An 18,857-nucleotide genomic window follows, 5' to 3' on the forward strand; every position below is an offset into this window, starting at 1 on the left:
TGTGTGTGTGTGTGTGTGTGTGTGTGTGTGTGTGTGTGTGTGTGTGTATATATATATAAATAAGAGTCCCAAATATATTTTGGGAAAAACACAGACTGGGGAAAAAACGTCCTAGCTAGCCCTCAGGCCATCCAACCTACAACACTGCATTACTGTAGATGATCATCAGTGAGAGTTCAAAACTTCAACAACAAGCAGCCAAATCGCTCCTGGTTCTAGAAGAAGGAACGGTGAATGCGGAGCATGTCATGGTTCAGTCTGTTTTAGAACTGACTGGAAGAATTGGAAACTGAGGCCCAGGTTAGAAATGGTAGAATGTATGTCTGGTTAGTGAGACCCAAGATATCCGGCACACGAATTACAGAATTCTCATGATTTATGGTAAATTGAAATTCTACACAAAGATGAAAATATAAGTGTTGTATTTATCTTGTTGTGTGGCTTACACTTATACTTCAGAATAAGTAGTAAGAAAAGAATCTGAGACTTACAGAAATTTCTTCAATTTGACACCCAAGCATGATATGAACACTGGAGAGTGGATGGGTATTGGTGCTGTTAAATCACTAAGTGAACAACACCTTGCTAGGAAATAGGATCTTGTTTAGGTCAAAACAAAGCAAAGATTTTAATGGAAGGAATGGACAGGTACTTCTTCCACCTGGAAAGTAAATATCTGATGTTATCCGAAGTTATCCAAAAAATCTGGGACTCAAGTTTCAATTAAACATATTTGGTAGTTTACTCTATTGTAAAAACTATTTCAAGAGCTTTACTTGTTATAAATCCAAGTCAAATTTGAAAAATGTACTTTAAAGGGCGCCTGGGTGCCTCAGTTGGTTAAGCGACTGCCTTCGGCTCAGGTCATGATCCTGGAGTTCCGGGATCAAGTCCCACATTGGGGTCCCTGCTCAGCAGGGAGTCGGCTTCTCCCTCTGACCCTCTTCCCTCTCATGCTCTCTATCTCCCATTCTCTCTCTCAAATAAATAAATAAAATCTTTAAAAAAAAAAAGAAAAATGTAGTTTTAATGTTTTTACTGAAAAATACCAGGATTTGGGGATTACTGAACAGAGTTAACTTCTTCTATAATCAGAACTCTAGGTAGCCAAAATCACATAGGGTCTTTGTGTTAGGGAGGGAGAGAGAGACCACCAGCTGGCAGAAGAAGGTACAGGAACCACTGTCTGCTTATCGCATACACAACCCCTAAGAGAGGCTGCCTTCTAAGAAGATGGCAAGCAGAACGTTTCTTGTACAAGTTATCAAAAGACACAAGATTAAGAAAGGGATCTGCCTTGTGATTTATATACCAAATGACAGGACAAATAGCCTTTGGCAGCTCATCTTTGTGGCAGATCTTCATTGCTGGCTTCTGAGGCTATTTCTAAACCCTAATCCCATTGTGCGAACCAAGAGGGACTAATTTAAACCACTTACCCACTTACGCTAACATTCCTGACATCTGAGTCACCAACCACACTGCCAGGGGGCCTCTGTTACCTTGAAACCATGCTAGCCAGAGTGACTCGTGTTACTCAAAGTATCAAGAAGGGGGGGGGGGCTGGATGGCTCAGTCGGTTCAACGGCTGCCTTTGGCTTGGGTCATGATCCCAGGGTCCTGGGATGGAGCCCCACATCGGGCTCCTTGCTCCGCGGGGAGCCTGCTTCTCCCTCTCCCTCTGCCTGCCGCTCCCTGTGCTTGCGCGCTCTATCTCTCTCTGTGTCCAGTAAATAAATAAAAAATCTTTAAAAAAAAAAAAGTATCAAGAAGGGAAGATAAACATGATACGAAAGAACAGCTATGGGGGCCAGAAATCTTTCCCCCCAGGGGAACATATTTGCCAGATTCTTTCCTTACTACTTACTTAAGAAATAAATTCTAGTAATAAAGCAAATACCTTAAAGTGTTACTGGGCAAGCTTTAAAAATGCAAGATAACAAGAACCAAATATTAGAAACATGAAAAGAAATGCAGGTACAGTAAGGAGAGCTAAATTTGCGCTGAAGTTCTTTGCTGTATATAGGTATAAAAACGGCGTGTGTGTGTGTGTGTGTGTGTGTGTGTGTTTGTGTTTGTGTGTGTACTGCTAAGAATATTTTACAAAACAAAAGCAAGACACAGAGGGACAAAGGCAGCCAAAAAATATATACAACAATTTGTTTTACTAAAATATATGAAATTTATTTATTATAACGTGGATAGACTTTCTTTAGTCTTACCATTAAAGACACACAGATAGAGCAAAGGAAGCAGGAGTAGGGAAGGGAAAAGAGAGGCTGAAATGAGCATTGGTAAGTAGCGCAAGCCCGAGACAGTCAGACAGTCAGCAACCCACAGTGAGCCTAATGAGCTGAAGTAGCACAGGACCTCTTCAGACTCGGTATCTTAGACGGTATCGCCAACCAGCTTCCATTCCTGACATTTATCCTGCATTTACACTAACCGAGTGAATTCTGACTCCAAAGAGTCCACGTCTGAGATTTGGGCTCTCAAGTCCCTGCAGTGACATCACAAAGCCTAGAGAAGGGAGGGAAACCAAACATGTTCCCAATCTGCTGCAGGCTTCAGTGGACAGAGGAACCCGCTTCTCCACTTCCATCAGGCAAAGCAATTCAAGGCTGGCTCTGCTCTGTCAGCTGTCTTGGAGCCTGTTTTAGAAGAGGTCTGCCTAACTCGGAAACCCGTTTCCAAAATAATGATCACATGTTTAAGTTAGGAGAAAAACCTTTACTACATGTTGCTTGCAATTCAATGTTCAGATACCAAAAGACCGTAGCAAATACAGGACAATGCTACTACTGAATGTTAAGTAGTTTGTGCCTACAGGTCAGGAATAAGTTCTGCACTTCAATATAATGACCATCTGAATGACACAATTAGATACTAACTTGACTATGTATGTTCAATGATCACTGCTCAATTAAACTCTTGACTAAGATCTCAGTTCTTGCATGAATGACTACACTGCAAATACCTTTATGATTTAAGTACTTGCCAGCCTTTTAAATTAAGAGCATATCCAATTCTTTTCAGTACTCCATGCTCAATTTACTTTAACTATTACACACACAGACCTACATATGAATCCATTATCAAACTGGCTTTTAGAGGGCATTTAAGGGCCCAAATTATTAGCTAAAATATATTTGCATTCAGATTTCAGACATAACGTTCCATAAGGATTAATTTGACAACAGAACAGTGCTAAATAGGAGAAGCTAGGTTTTTTTAAAATTTTCACTTTCAGAAAAAATTACTATCTGTATCTGCATTTATTGATATAAAGAGTAATTTTCAAGAGACAGTCTTCTAAACTTATCCAGGACTTAAAATGGGAGCAAAGTTGGTGAAGTAAGAAGTGGCCTTAACAAGCACCCAAACTTGGTCCATCCTTTTAAGCCGTGCAAAAAGTTACAGGCCTGATAACATTTTGAAAGGCATGTAATTTAAAGTCACATGGAAAAGACTAAAGAAGCATAGCAGCCTTACTCTATTAAAAAAAAAAAAAAAGATTTAAGAGTAACAATAAATAAATAAATGTACAGTGAGAAAAGAGCCAGCATAAAAATCTGAAGCCCTCGGTCTTAGGCCTGCATCTGAGTTCTTGGCCAAGTTGCCTAACATTTTGGGCTTTCGTTTCATCGTTTGTAAATGCAAGCCCCGCCATATATTTCACTGGGTTGTTCTGAGATTGAGTGTGTGAATTATGAATACAAAGGGATAATGCCAGTACCTGCTGACTTACACCAGCCCATTTTCATATGCTCTCTGACCAGAATGTCACAGGAATAAGCCCTATTAGTTTTTTTCACACACCCCTGGTAACTGCATAGGGAGGTTCTCGTAACAGAGCCTTATCTATGTAAAAGAGCTGTGGGGGCCTGCACAGGTGCTGGGGAAGGAATGGCAGACCAGTCACCACAGCTCATGGTCGCCTGGAGAAAAGCTGGCTGGATTTGGCGGGGGGGGGGGGGGGGGGTGCTGATGAGCCATATGCGCATTCTGGTGTGAAACTTTACAGAAGAACAAATCTAAGTATTTCTTAATTAAAAAAAGAAAGGAGGAAAGGCAGCCCGGGACTTAAGCCTGACGTCCTTTAGAATGTAGCTTGTGGATCCCACTATCTGTGGGTTGACTAAAGCCCTCAGTTCCTAAGCAACCGCCATGTTGGTGGGAGGAAACACTGTCAGAGCAAAACACGTGAGTCAGTGGTGAAACTTCCTTCTCTCTGACAAGAATAAAATCCTTTGCAAGAGCACTGAAGAATTCTTGATTGAGATATTCTTAAAGAGTTACTTTTAGTTTCATTAAGAAAAAAAAAAGTGCATCCCCACTGCGCTGCCCATCTATCTACTCAGTACCGCACAGGCTGCTGTTCTGAGCAAGAGCACACACCACGTCTGCTTGGCATGCAGCATAAAGCACAGAATTTCTCTAGACACAAACTGCACATTTTAAAAGAGTAGACAGAGCCTGTCAGGATTTAGAAGCATCAAGCTTCTAAACGGTTATTTCTCTGGGCCGGTTTATCCTTACTCAAAAGTGCTGGAAGGTTTCCATTTCAATATCATTTGATTATCATGAAAGAGTAACAAATAACAAGGCTCTTTTCTAGAAAAATAGAAACATTCAAATTCATGCTAACACATTATTATTGAAAAGTTAAAGTTTTTATATAATGCAATCAGTATTTATACGCTGATTAATTACTCTATGTAAAATTACATTTTTAGCTCCTGAAAATGAGGAGGTGACAGCAGTAATAATGAGACAATCTGATCTTAGAACACTTCTGAATAAATGCAACTGAAGGAGGCTTAAAAATTAACCTATTCTTTGTCTTGGTAATTAATACTGTAACTTTTGCAAATACATTTTCATCATTTATCAGTTATGAGCACCAAACTATCACAATCCAATTCTCTGAAAAGAAGGTGGTATGTTTTCTACAAGGCACCATACGCATCATGTTCTGACATTTTCCTAATTAAACACATACACGCAACAATAAACACAAAAAGAAAGCCTACCTCTTTTTCATTTCTAACAACTGATTATTGAGCACAGATCTTTCCTCTTCTAGCTGAAAAAAAACACACACAAAAAAGTTCAGTTCATTAGAGAAGTCCACAGAGAGACCTATTTCTCATTCCACATGTCCCATTCCCAGGCTCCGGGGCAGCTAAAGCAATGGGCCTTCCTCACTGGCGATGAAAAAAAAGAGTAGTGGTTAGTACATCATGTACAGTTGTTAATTTACAAATCACTTATGACGCGAATGACTCTCCTTCTTCAGAGCAGGCTGTATCTTCAACATTCGATAAATGTTTCATTCATTTCACTCAATGAATGAGTGAAAGCTTCACTGTTAACATTCTGGCTCCTTCACCGAAATCACACAGATCAAGTGTCACTAACTCATGGGGAGGCTAGGAACAGGCTGTTTACTCCGCATGGGCCTCATTTCATGCCTTCCACATTCCAGGCATTGGTTTCTCAGCTATAAAACAAGGAAGTTAGAAGAGAATTTCCAGTAGCCATTCAGTTCTAAAATTCTATTATTCTACGAAGGGTGAAAAACAAAAGACTCAGTTAATTAATCCTGTGAGAGAAGACTCACTCCCACCCCCTGGTCTGTACCACACAGAGTTTATTATATTGAAATACCAATTTCAACTCACACTGTTAATAAAACTAAGGGGTGAGGGGCGCCTGGGTGGCTCAGTGGGTTAAGCGTCTGCCTTCAGCTCAGGTCATGACCCCGGGGTCCTGGGATCGAACCCGTGTCCCTGTTCTCGGGCTCCATGCTCAGTGGGGAGCCTCTTTCTCCCTCTGCTGCTCCCCCTGCTTGTGTTCTCTCCACACCCCCCAAGTAAATAAATAAATAAATCTTAAAAAAAAAAAAAAAGCCAAAAATCAAAGGGGTGAGAACACTCCTTTGTGGGTTTTTTCCCCCCCAAATCAAAGAATAACACCAGACTATGGAATGGTTTCCAACAGCCCAGAATTTAAGCTACAGTCTCACTATATGTAGCTATAGTCTTATTTCCGATTTTGTATCAGTTATGCATATGCTTTGCTATGAGGTCTTCATACTATTAAAGTTCTTAAATATACATAAACGTGTTTTGAACATAAAATTGTATTTATCACAAAATCTATTGAGACTAAACATTCAGTTTTTTCAATGTAAACTCTGCTTTCCTAGTCCACTAGAGATGTATGCTTTTGCTGCATGAGTAATTCACAAAAAATATTTAGAAATTTTTAAAGAGTGAAAGGAAGGAAAAAGGGTGAGAGACAAACCTTAAAAACTAAAATAAGAGGGAGAACATCTGGAGAGTGGGATGTGGAGATGAGAGGGGTTTTCTTTGTTTTTCCTTCATGCCCTTTTATACAGTTTATATTTATTTTTTAAACAAGGAAGCTGTTTTATAACTAAGAGTAGGTACTGAGAAGTACCTACAGAGAAAATATGAATTATTAATAAACACGTGAAAAATCATTCAACACTTTAAAGAACAAGTATGCAGAGATTTTCCCTCTTTCTTGGAGGGTGCATTGTGCCTGAATTTCCATGGAACAGAAATTTGAAATACTTATGGTACGGGTTTCTTTATAAGAGACGTTTTTTCCTTCTTCTCCTTCAGGACCCAATCCAGGTTGACAAGTTCATTTCCTAGTTACGTTTCTTTAATCTAATTCCTCACTGTTTCCTTATTTTTTGTGACCTTGACATTTTTGAGGCACACAAGTGAACACAATGTCAATTTGGATTCATCTGATGTTTCCGTATGAATAGAGTCAGAGCACACACTTTTTGGCAGGAACACCACAGAACTGATCCTGCGTTGTCCTCAATAGGGATCAAAGGGCACACAATGTTTTTTGATAAGGGTAACTTTGATCACTTGGTTGAGGAAGTATCTTCCATGTTTCTCCACTGTAAAGATATTATTTTTCTTTGTAATTAATACGTATTTTGTGAAGAGATACTCTGAAGTATAAGCATAAATGTAAACATCCTGCTCCTCAGCAAAATGTCAACCCATTTCTTTTAGCACCAACTGATGAGTCTTCCCTAAATAAAATACTACCATCATGGTTACCCAATAGTGATTTTCTAATTCCATCATTTCACCTATTTATTAGTTATCATTTCACTGTAAGAAAGGGCCTTCGTTTTTCCTCCATTTATTTATATCTACCTGTTTCCATGATACACCATGGTTTCTAATGTTAATCAATAGGCTATACTCCATAACTATACTTCTTTTGATGTTCAAATTATCTCAGATTTGGCCAGTGGGAGCCCCTTCAACATGATTATGATGTGCTTTTGACTAATCTCCAATATTCTTTAAGTACTCCCTTGCTTCCTGGTATACAAGATATTCCAGGTTCATCTTGTACTCTCTCTGTCCCAGCCCTGGAATCAGCCATTTCTCTAAGAATCTTTTAAATGCAGAAGTACACTTAAAACCAAAATCTAGGTGCTAAGTGTACTCACTAACATTAGAGTGTTGTTGCTTCTAAGCCCTGTCAGTGTACTTGATCAAAATTTAAAACTGCTGGTCTTCAAAAGATACTTTTTTTTTTTAAAGATTTTATTTATTTATTTGAGAGAGAGAGAATGAGAGAAAGAGAGCACGAGAGGGAAGAAGGTCAGAGGGAGAAGCAGACTCCCTGCCGAGCAGGGAGCCCAATGTGGGACTCGATCCCGGGACTCCAGGATCATGACCTTAGCCAAAGGCAGTTGCTTAACCAACTGAGCCACCCAGGTGCCCTTCAAAAGATACTCTTAAGAAAGTATAAGGACAAGCCACAGACTCGGAAAACACTTGCAAAACACAACCTGATAAAGAACCTGTATCCAGAACTTACTAACAACACTCACAACTCAATAATATGCATACAACCAAATTTAAAAATGGGAAAAGAGGGCCCCTGGGTGGCACAGTCAGTTGATAGTCTGACTCTTGGTTTCTGCTCAGGTCATGATCTCCGGGTCCTGGGATGGAGCCCTGTGTCAGGTCCATGCTCAGCACGAAATCAGCTTGGGACTCTCTCTCCCTCTGCATCCCCCTCCCAACTCTCTCTCTAGAATAAATCTTTTTTTCAAAAATGGGCAAAAGATCTGAATAGACACTTGACCAAAGAAGAGAGATAAAAGGCCAATAAGCACATGAAAAGATGCTAAAAATCATTAGTCAACAGGGAAATGCAAATTAGAACACCTGAGATACTTGTGTTACAATTTCTAGTTTCATTCCATTGTGGTCAAAAAACATACTTCACATGATTTCAATCCTTTTAAATTCAATGAGACTATTTATGGTCTATTCTGGAGAATGTTCCATGTGCACCTGAGAAGAATGCATATTCTGCTCCTGTTGAGTGGAGCGCTCTACAGATTACTGTTAGGTCTAGCTGATTCATAGTGTTATTGAAGTCTGTATCTCCTGTTGATCTTCTCTCTAGTTGTTCTATTAGTGAAATAGGGTATTGAAGTTTGAAGTCTCCAACTATTATTGTTGAATTGTCTATTTTTTTTTTTTTAGGGTTTTAAAGATTTTTATTTATTTACTTGAGAGAGTGAGAGAGAGTACAAGGAGGGGCAGAGGGAGAGGGAGAAGCAGGCTCCCTGCTAAGGAGGGAGCCCGACTGGGGACTCAATCCCACGACCAGAGCTGAAGGCAGATGCCTAACTGACTGAGCCACCCAGGTGCCTTATTTCTTCAATTCTATCAATTTTTGCTTTGCATATTTTGGGGCTCTATTATTAGGTACATATACATTTATAATTGTTATATTTTCTTAATTTCTTATCACTATAAAATGTCTTTCTCTGTCTCTAGTAACAATTTTTGTTTTAAAAGCCTATTTGGTCTGATATTAGTATAGCCACTCCAACTCGCTTTTGGTTACTACTGGCAGGGAATATCTTATTCCATCCTTTTACTTTGAACCCATTTATGTCTCTGAATCTAAGCTGTGTCTCTTACAAACAGCATACACTTAGATCATCGTTAAAAAAAATTCATTCTGGGGCGCCTGGGTGGCTCAGTCGTTAAGCATCTGCCTTCGGCTCAGGTCATGATCCCAAGGTCCTGGGATCAAGCCCCGCATCAGGCTCCCTGCTCCGTGGGAAGCCTGCTTCTCCCCCTCCCACTCCCCCTGCTTGTGTTCCCTCTCTCGCTGTGTCTCGCTCTGTCAAATAAAATCTTTAAAAAAGAAAAACTGAACAGAAAGTATAGACATTTCTCATACACTCCCTGTCCCCACACATACACAATCTCCTACACTATTAACATCCCACTAAATCTACATTGACACATAATTATCACCCAAAGTTCATAGTTTACTTTAGCTTCGCTCTTGGTGGTGTACATTCTAGGAGTTTTGATGAATGTATAAAGACATATATCCACCACTGCAGGATAACCAAAATAGTGTCACTGCCCTAAAAATCCTTGGTCCTCTCCCTATTCATCGTTCCTTCCCCTCTTTACCCCTCCCACAACCACTATCTTTTTCTCGTCTCCACAGTTTTGCCTTTTCCAGAATGTTGCATCTTTGGAACCATACGATATGTAGCCTTTTCAAATTGGCTTCTTTCACTTAGTAATATGCATTTAACATTCCTCCATGTGGTTTCATGGCATGATGGGCCATTTCTTTTTGGTGCTGAATAATATTCCATCATCTGGATGACCACAGTTTATTCCCTCACCTACTGAGGGACATCTTGGTTGTTTCCAAGTTTTTGGCAACTGTGAATAAATCTGCTATAAACACCCATGCACAGGCTTTTGTGTGGATTTAAGTTTTTAGTTCATTTGGGTAAATACCAAGGAGCACAACTGCTGGATCTTATGGTAAGAGTATGTTTAGTTTTGTTAGAAACTGCTGAACTGTGTTCCAAAGCAGCTGTACCATTCTGCATTGCCACCAGCAATGAATAAGAGTTCCTATTCCTCCACAATTTCACCAGCATTTGTGTTGCCAAATGTTTTAGATTTTGGCCATTCTGAGAGTTGTATCATACTATCACATTGTTAATTTACAATTCCCCAATGACATGATGTTCAGCTACTTTTCATATGCTAATTGCCATCCACATACCTTCTTTGGTGAGATGTCTATTCAGGACTTCGGCTATTTTGTAATTGGGTTATTGATTTTCTTATTGTTGAGTTTTAAAAGTGCTTTGTATATTTCGAGTAACAGATGTATCCTTTGTATATTTTGTATATTTCATATATTTTGTATATTTGTATTATTTCGAGTAATCAGATGTATCCTTTATAAACATTTTTTTCCAAGTCTGTGGCTTGTCTTATTCTCTTTTCACACTCTTGCACAGAGCAAAAGTTTTTAATTTTAATAAAGTTCAGCTTATCAGTTCTTCTTTGTGGATCATGTCTTTGGTGGTCTTGTTCCTAAAAAGTCACCACTGTACTCTAGGTCATTTAGGTTTTCCCTGGTCTTATTTCCCAGGAGTTTTATAGTTGTGCATTTTACATGTAGGCTTATGATCCATTTCAATGCAGTTTTCATAAAGGATGTAATATTTGTGTCTAGATTCACTTTTTTGCATGTGGATGTCCACTTGTTACAGGACTATCTCTCGAAAAAAAAACAATCTTTGCTCCATTTTATTGCCTTTCCTCCTTTGTCAAAAATCGGTTGTCTATATTTATGTAAGTCTATTTCTGAGCCCTCTGTTCCACTGCTCTATTATTTTCTCAATCCCACACTGTACTGATTACTATATCTTTATATTAAGTCTTGAAGTCAGGTCATGTCAATCCTTCAACTGTGTCGCTCTTCAATATTCAGTTGTCTATTGGGGTCTTTCACCTCTTCATATAAACTACAGAATCAGTTCTCAATAGCCACAAAATAACTTGCTAGGATTTTGACTGAAATTTCATTAAATCTATAGGTCACGTTGGAAGAGCCAACATCTTTTTTTTAAGATTTTATTTATTTGACAGAGAAAGAGAGTGAGAGAGAGAGAGAGAGAGATATCACAAGCAGGGGGAGGGGCAGAGGGGGAAGCAGACTCCTCACTGAGCAGGGAGCCCAATGCGGGGCTGGATCCCAGGACCCTGAAGGATCATGACCTGAGCCAAAGGCAGATGCTTAACCGACTGAGCCACCATCTTGACAATACTGAGTCTTTCTATCCATGTACATGGGCTATCTCTCCATTTATTTAGTTCTTCTTTGATTTTGTTCATCACAGTTTTGTAGTTTTTCCTCAGAAGCTGTACACATTTTGTTAAATTTACCTAAGTATTTCATTTTGGGGGGTGTTTATATAAATCGTATTATGTTTTCAATTTCAAAATCCACTTGTTCATTTCTGGTATATTAAACAGAGATTTGACTTTTGTGTATTAAACCTCGTATCCTGAAAATCTGTTGCAACCACTATATGTTTGTATTTTCAAATACACATACACATAGATATGATCATTCTTTGTCAAGAATGCTGTTGATTGTGTGGCCACAGGGCGGGGGACTGTGACTGAGTGAGGCCAATACATATGAAGTAGCTCTTTACACAGTGCATGCACATGTCAACTTAGTCTCTAACTTTTATTCCTGGTTGCTTTCTTCCACTTTCTTTCCACTCTATCACCTCATGTATTGTTAATCATACTCTTTCTGTAATTTGTCTATGCTTTTCTCCTTTTTCTTCCCTATTTTTTTTCTTGCAAACGTTTTAAACTCACATTCACTAAATAATCAAAATTAACATCACCAATAAATGGGATAAAGCAACATCACATGCCTCTTGGAAGGATACATCAATTACCTTCCTGCTAAAAATGCATAACCATCATGATTAAACATCACACAAACCCAAAATGAAGGCTTTCATACAACATCATTGGCCTGTTCTTTAAAGAAAAAAAAAAAAGTCAAGTCATAAAAGACAAAGGCAGAAGCACTCCAGATAAAGAAAATGAAAGAGACTTGAGTCGGTGAATGAAATGCATGATCCTGGATTGGATCTTGATCCAGATGGGGGGTGGGGACTATAAAGGACATTTAGTGGAACAACTGCCTAAACAGGAATATGGTCTGTACATTAAATAATAGTGTTAAAAATTCCTAATTTTGGTAACTGCATTGTGGTTAGGTAAAAACAAGTCCTTACAGTATGAGTATTCTGTGTTCTCTTTCTATAACTTTTTGCAAAGTTTGAAATAATTTCCAAATAAAGTTAAAACATGAGTCTGTTCTTACCTGTAGCTCCCTGAGCTGTTAGCTTAGTTGTCTATTTACTTGCATTTAGTGCTCACACCAGTACTAGTCCTTTGGCCGTAATTTCTCTTTAGCTAAATCCTGAATTTTGATTCATGACCAGATTTTATCATCAAACAGCTTACTTCCCAGAAGGACTCACAGATGCTACAGCTTCTAAGTTCTTTCATGATGTTTTTTCAGATGTTTTTCGAAAACATCTGCCTGTCTGATCTGTGTAATAACTGCCAGGATAGAACACTCCTGATTATATTTTCGGTCCCTTAGAACTTTGGGAACAGTGTGGCACAGTTTTCTGGCATTGAATGTGGCCATCGTGGGCTGGCTGGTTTTTGTTTGTTTTTGTTTTGTTTTTACCTTTTTATAAGGAATATGCCTTTTCTGCCTGGGCAGAATTCTCTATTTCTGAATTTCATTAATAACCAGTATATGTCTTGGTGTCAATTGCTTTGGACCAATATCCTCCTCCTCCACCACCACCTGCCCTGCCCTGGGTTCCCTGACTGAGCTTCCATACAACCTACCACCTCCTTCCTGTATCAGACTCAGTTCCTCACTTGGGGGAAATTTCCTTATTTTATCTCCTAACATTTTCTTCTGTTGCATATGGTGAATTCCTTACTTCAGAGATGCTACTTATACTCATTAGGATTATCTGTGTCCTCCACAGCTACCATCTTTCCCCTGATGCTTCAATTATCTTTGTTTCCCTCTTTATTATGACTAGCTCAAGCCTTTCCTTCAGATGTTTAGAAATGTTCATTAGGCTCCTTTCTGTTGCTGATTTATTTAGCAGTCCTGACATGGTGCTGTTTTGGTTTTCACTCAGTTCCTTAACTCTTCACTTCTTCTGTTCCACTTGTGTCACTTTATCATCTCTTTGAACCCTTGTTTTATTTAAGTCACTAAGGTTTTTATATAACACGAAGCAATATTCCACTTTGGGTAATGCTTTCTCATGGCCTGAATCCCTCATCTCTCTTTGGATTCCTGTGTTCATTTTTTTTCTTCTTTTGGTACAAAAGGCATTCAAGGATTCATCTTATTATGGGCAGCTCTACCTAGACCTTCTGTTTGTTCACATGTGATATAAATTCATTTTCCCTGATACCTATCTGGCTTTATCTGAGACCTTTAATCTTCATCTCCAGGGTACTATGGGAAAACTGGGCACCGTCGCCTATACATTTCTGTAGCTGGAGGGCTGTAGGACAAGGCTGGAGGGGGTGATTTTAAGGGAATGTACACAATCTGTTGGAGGTCTCTTTTGTGGATTTTTCCTTTAGTGCCCACTCTGAACAAAGGTAATCCTATTCCTGCAGGAATATGTCTTCAGGCTTTAGTCTCACGCAGATACTACAAAATTGTCTTTTTCAACATCTATTCTCACCTCCTCTGCTGCCTTCCCTTCCCAGAGATGGGAATGCAGCCTCATTTATGGCTGGACGTGGTTACATGACACTATTACAGAGACAGGAATTTTCCTCTCCAAATTAAAAGACAAAACCATGTAAAGAGAGTAAAGAGAAGGCCTTTCTGTCTTTCCCCACTTGGCCCTCCCCCACTTCCTCCTGGAAAGTTTTGCAATGCCTGGAGATGCAAGAGCCCTGGTGACCAAGGGGCTGACTGTACATGCTAAGGGTAACAGCAGAGCAGAAAGAAAGGGCAGGGTTCCCTGAGGACATTCTTGAGTAGAGGACTCACCTGGACTGCCCACCTGTGGACTTATTATCATTTGCTAGGAAGCCCCCCATCCTTTTACTTAAGCCACGCTTTGTTGACTTGCTATGGAAAATGACAACCAGTAGTTCTTCCTGCTGCTGGCAGAATCCTGAGATGGTCAAAGAGGGCTTCCAGCCTCAAGGATTCTTCTGTGACTTTTCTCCCCGGCTGACTATTCACCTCTTCAATTTAATTTTCCCTAAATTGGGTTTGGCAGAAGGATGGGGAGAAGCAGAGTAAAAATTCTCAGGATTTTGGGGCACCTGCGTGGCTCAGTCGGTTGAGCATTGAACTTGATTTTGGCTTCAGTCATGATCTCAAGGTTGTGGGATCAAGCCCTGCATCAGGCTCTGTGCTGGCCATGGGGCCTGCTTGGGATTCTCTCTCTCCCTCTGCCCCTCCACCCCTTCTCGATCTCTCCTCTCTCTCTAAAAAAAAAAAAAATATTTCTCAGGATTTGCTACACATTTCCTTTTCTCTTATGACTGGGAACAGTGTCAACAGAGTCAAACCACAATCATGTCCCTTTTCTTGGTTGTCAATTTTAATGTTTACAGCATGAAGCCGATTGGCTTTACTGGATTTTCCTGGAGACATTTTTTTAATAATCAGAAGAGTGTGTTCACTTCATTAGGTATTGAGAAGAATTCTGTGATCAGTTTCACTCAGCCCTATTTGCCCAGAAGTCTCCGAGCTCAGATTAAAATTACAATGGCTAATGTACACTGTTTTAAAAAATAAACTATGACAAGCTAAAAACAGTGTTGCCTTGGGGTGCCTGGCGGGCTCAGCTGGTAGAACATGCGACTCTTGATCTTGGGGTCATGAGTTAGAGCCCCATGCTGGGCAGTAGAGTTTACTTAAAAATGGTGTTCCCTTTCTAAACATTCACATCTGCGAATCCAGGCTTATTTAACATTTGCAGGCAATTATTCATAAATCAATCTAGATGGTAACCCCAATTTTTTGTAGACTGCATTTGCTGTAACCTCTATCAGAAAGAAGTGTTGATAAAGTACAGTTATTGAGATCTAATCCCTGTCTAGCTTCTACAAACCAACCGTAACCTCATTTTGCAAGTAATCAGGAAGGGGAATGGGTGGAGAAATCAACACTGTTGCCAGAGTGACAGTTCAATGTATCTGCAATCCTTACAAAGGGGAATACATGGGAAGTTTGGAAATGATGCATCAGACATTTCAAAAGTAACTATTTCAGGTGACTATTTCTATAGAAGAACTCACATTATTATGATTATTTTTAGTATTCTCTAGGACAGGAAATAATGCTCTGTATCATTTCCATTAATCTTGAAACTACATGACCCTGCCTCATTTTGCACTGTATGCTTCCACTCTCCATGGAGGGCACACGCCCCGCTCATTTGGTGGTCAGGCTTCTGGCAACCACAACTCTCCATGACAAAGCTATGATACTGGAAGTAACTGAATCATGTAAAAAAGTAGAAAGAGTAGTCAAGGTTTCTGCATCCTGAGGCCCTGGCTAAAAACGAGATATGCATCTAATCACTCGCTCATTCATTCGAACCTACATACCAGGCACTGTGATTCCCACCATCTCACAGCCTGTGCAGGGAGAAGCAGAAGAAACAGCCACAACACAGTGCTGTGATTGTGACAGAGGATCGTGGAGACTGCTACCTGAACACAGAGCAGGAAGCAGCTAGCCCTGAGGCTGGAGGAGACGTTCCCCATGTGGGGATGGGGGGAGAAGAGCTGTCAAGGTGGACATGTGAACGGCAGCTGACCAGGTGTGGCAGAAAAACATGAGCCAACAGCGTGGACGGTGTCAAAAGAGGAAAGTCAAGAATGTAGGTGGTGGCGCCAAATGTTCACAGAGGATGGAAAGGAAGCCACGCACTTGTGCAATCACTAGGTAAGTGATGACTCAAGCAAGAGTCATATCAGTGGTGCACTAGCGGTGGCGAAAAGCAGACTGCAAGCGACTGGGAAGAAAATGGGAGGTGAAATTAAAGGCAGAAAACAGTACTCCTTTTAAAAGTTTGGAAGTAAAGAAAAGAAGATTGGGCTGTAAGTGTGAACAGTATGGCAAGATTTAGAACCACTTTTAAGGGGCGCCTGGGTGGCGCAGTCAATTGAGTGTCCAACTCTTGGTTTTAGCTCAAGTCAGATCAGGATCTCAGGGTTGTGAGATGGAGCCCCATATGGGGCTACACACTCGGCAGGGAGTCTGCCTGAGATGCTCTCTCTCCCTTTTCCTCTGCCCCTCCCCCTGCCATGCTCATGCACCCTCTAAAATAAGTAAATCTTAAAAAAAAAAAAAAAAAGGACTGCTTTTAAGAGAATGAGAAGGATTTTCCAACCCACAGAAGACCTGAAGTGGCAATCACACATTGCAGCCACTGGCAGGGATGCAGACAGACTTCGGGAGGGACGGTGACAGTCTGAATGGAGAAAGGAGACCGAAAACACCCAAAGCAGACACATAAACAAAATGTGGTACCTGCATCCAATAAATACCATTCAGCCCTGACTCCTGCTACAACACGATGAACCCTCAAAACAAGATGCTGAGTGAAAGAAGCCAGTCACAAGAGGTCATCACAAGTGATGGGAAGTGACTGCTTCAACGGGGAGGGGGTCTCCTTTTGGGGTGATGAAAATGTTCTGGAACTAGACAGAGGTGACAACCGCACTGCATGATGAATGTACCGAATGCCATTATACACTGTAAAATGGCTAAAACAGTAAAGTTTGTTACATGTGTTTACGCACGCGCACACACACACCCTGAAGCAGCATGAAACTGGTCAGGCCATCAGGAAGGAAAGTGAAGGTGAAAGCCAACAGTCAATGGCGATTATATAATTATGACAATCTTCATAATCGTCAGTTATCAAGAAGAGGTAAGTTATGTTAACCATGAGGCTGAACAATACGAAACTGCAAAACAAGCAATTTCATATGGTTCAATCTACTCTGTTCCTTTTTCAAAGACAGGGCACTCTGTGACAGTCTGTAAAGATTTCTGTGACTATTGATGCCAGATATACCAAGCCTCTCACAATCCCAACCAATCCTGATTTTTGCTCCCCTCCCCCCCAAAACAAGTACCCCACTTGGGAAAGGCAACTTCCACAATTTCCTTTGGAAAGGAGAATGTCTGATAGGGAGAGCAGACAAAAAAGAATGCACACATGTGGGTTTGGTTTCTGGTTTTGCCAGCTCTGTTCCAGAGGACTAGGAACAGAGGAGTCCTTCCAACTCCAAGATACAATACTTCACGGAGGCGCATGATGTCCACTAGTCAGTCAGGTCAAATGAGAATTTCTATCTAAAAGTGGAAACTAACATCACTCCCCAACTTTGACCAACCAGTCCTGCTCATTATCAGCCCTCCTAATCTCAGAATATCCTACATCTTTTTAAATTGATAGAGAGAGAATAAGTTCTACAAAATCACTGTCTCAGGGAGGCGGGGATTCTTTTATTTCGATAAATGACCTCACATCCAATTGACAAACAGGAAATCAAATAGCCCTCATCGTGAAGAAAGTAATCCCAGTGAGATGCTGAAGATGCAGAACAGATTCTGGGGTGTCTTGGGCTTTCTAAGCAAAAAAAAAAAAAAATTATATATATATTTTCTTGCTGCGCGAAAAAAAAAAAAGAGTACATTTCTATAGCATTACTTGACCCCCACCTACCACATTCCTAGCTCACAGTTTTTCTTTCTTTCTTTTTTATCTAAAACAGTAATAATTATGAAGTAAGTAGAACTAAGTTTTAGTCTCAGTGTAGGATAGGAGCCAGGGAGTAGGCCCCAAGTTAATCTGACATGAGTGCAGGTCTTGGCTTCACTGTCTAGATGCGTGTCCTTAGCAAAATGGTACACTTTTGAGCCTCAGCTTGTCTACAAAATAACCTTCCTATCTGAGAGGTAAGTTATGATGAGTATGAAACAGACAAAGCCATCAGTTCGATAAATGTTTAGTGAATTACAATGCTACTAAATGAAGGAATCAGGATAGAACTCAGGTCCTAGGTCAGTATTTAACACATGCCCTGTCAGCCTCATCTGCACTGTCTTAAGCTTAGAATGTAATGTTCCTGTAGTAATACAATTAAAATTCTTTCTTTTTTCTAAAAGCAGGGTTTCTGCCAAACATAGTCGCTCTGTAGTGTATTTCTAAACACAGCTGATCAATAACTTGGCTTGACTACAGTAAGTAATAAAGTGAAATTTGTAATTTTATGAAAGTAAGCAGTACTCTAGATTCCTGGAGATTACACAGTAAGAGTAACAGAGCCAGTGAATTAATCAGTCTTCTGTAGACTAAGGTGGCTTCTAAATTATTTTAGATGGGTGATTCCATTTTTTTAAATAAAAAACAGACACTATAAATATATGTGTGTGTATCTGTGTGTGTATGCATATATTTGTATTTATATTTGTATTTATTTATTTCAAGGAAAGAATTACCCGTAATCCTCCTTGGTAATCAATATCATTGTTAACAAGCTCTACCATTGAAGCCTATTATTTAGTTCACGCCCATTTATTTCTCTTCTGAGTAAAACACAGAACTACGAAGGGCCTAACAACTTGTCCTTTAGAATCACTTTCCTTAGCTGATCCTTGCACACGCTGTTCCGTAACACCCTTCGAAGTCACTGACTTTCAAATTTCTAGTGACAAAACCTTTTCAAAAGGAAGGCAATTCAAATGCCAACATGCAAAAGGAAAGAGCATGGGAGGGAGGGAGCCCTGCAAAGCTCTGCCCAAGGAAGCATGATGCCTCCTTCCACTGCTTTCCGGTTCTGATTGGCAGAAGCAAGAAATGTAATCAACAGTCCAGTTAAGGTCACAAC

The 18,857-nt window shown here is 40.1% G+C and overlaps 1 protein-coding gene across 4 annotated transcripts in view; it reads right to left on the reverse strand.

Moving 5' to 3' along the window:
- The window catches only part of CLIP1 (CAP-Gly domain containing linker protein 1), a 118,486-nt gene that overhangs the window by 6,404 nt on the left and 93,225 nt on the right, over nt 1-18,857 (reverse strand). For all 4 annotated transcript variants that reach the window (XM_073881232.1, XM_073881231.1, XM_025889832.2 and 1 more), the window contains one exon: nt 5,034-5,086. In XM_073881232.1, the coding sequence (XP_073737333.1) occupies nt 5,034-5,086 (53 nt within the window). The remainder of the gene's footprint in view (nt 1-5,033; nt 5,087-18,857) is intronic.

The sequence above is a fragment of the Callorhinus ursinus genome, unplaced genomic scaffold (genome assembly GCF_003265705.2).
Source record: "Callorhinus ursinus isolate GAN/ISIS: 27379988/994484 unplaced genomic scaffold, GSC_fseal_2.0 scaffold41, whole genome shotgun sequence".
NCBI lineage: Eukaryota > Metazoa > Chordata > Mammalia > Carnivora > Otariidae > Callorhinus > Callorhinus ursinus.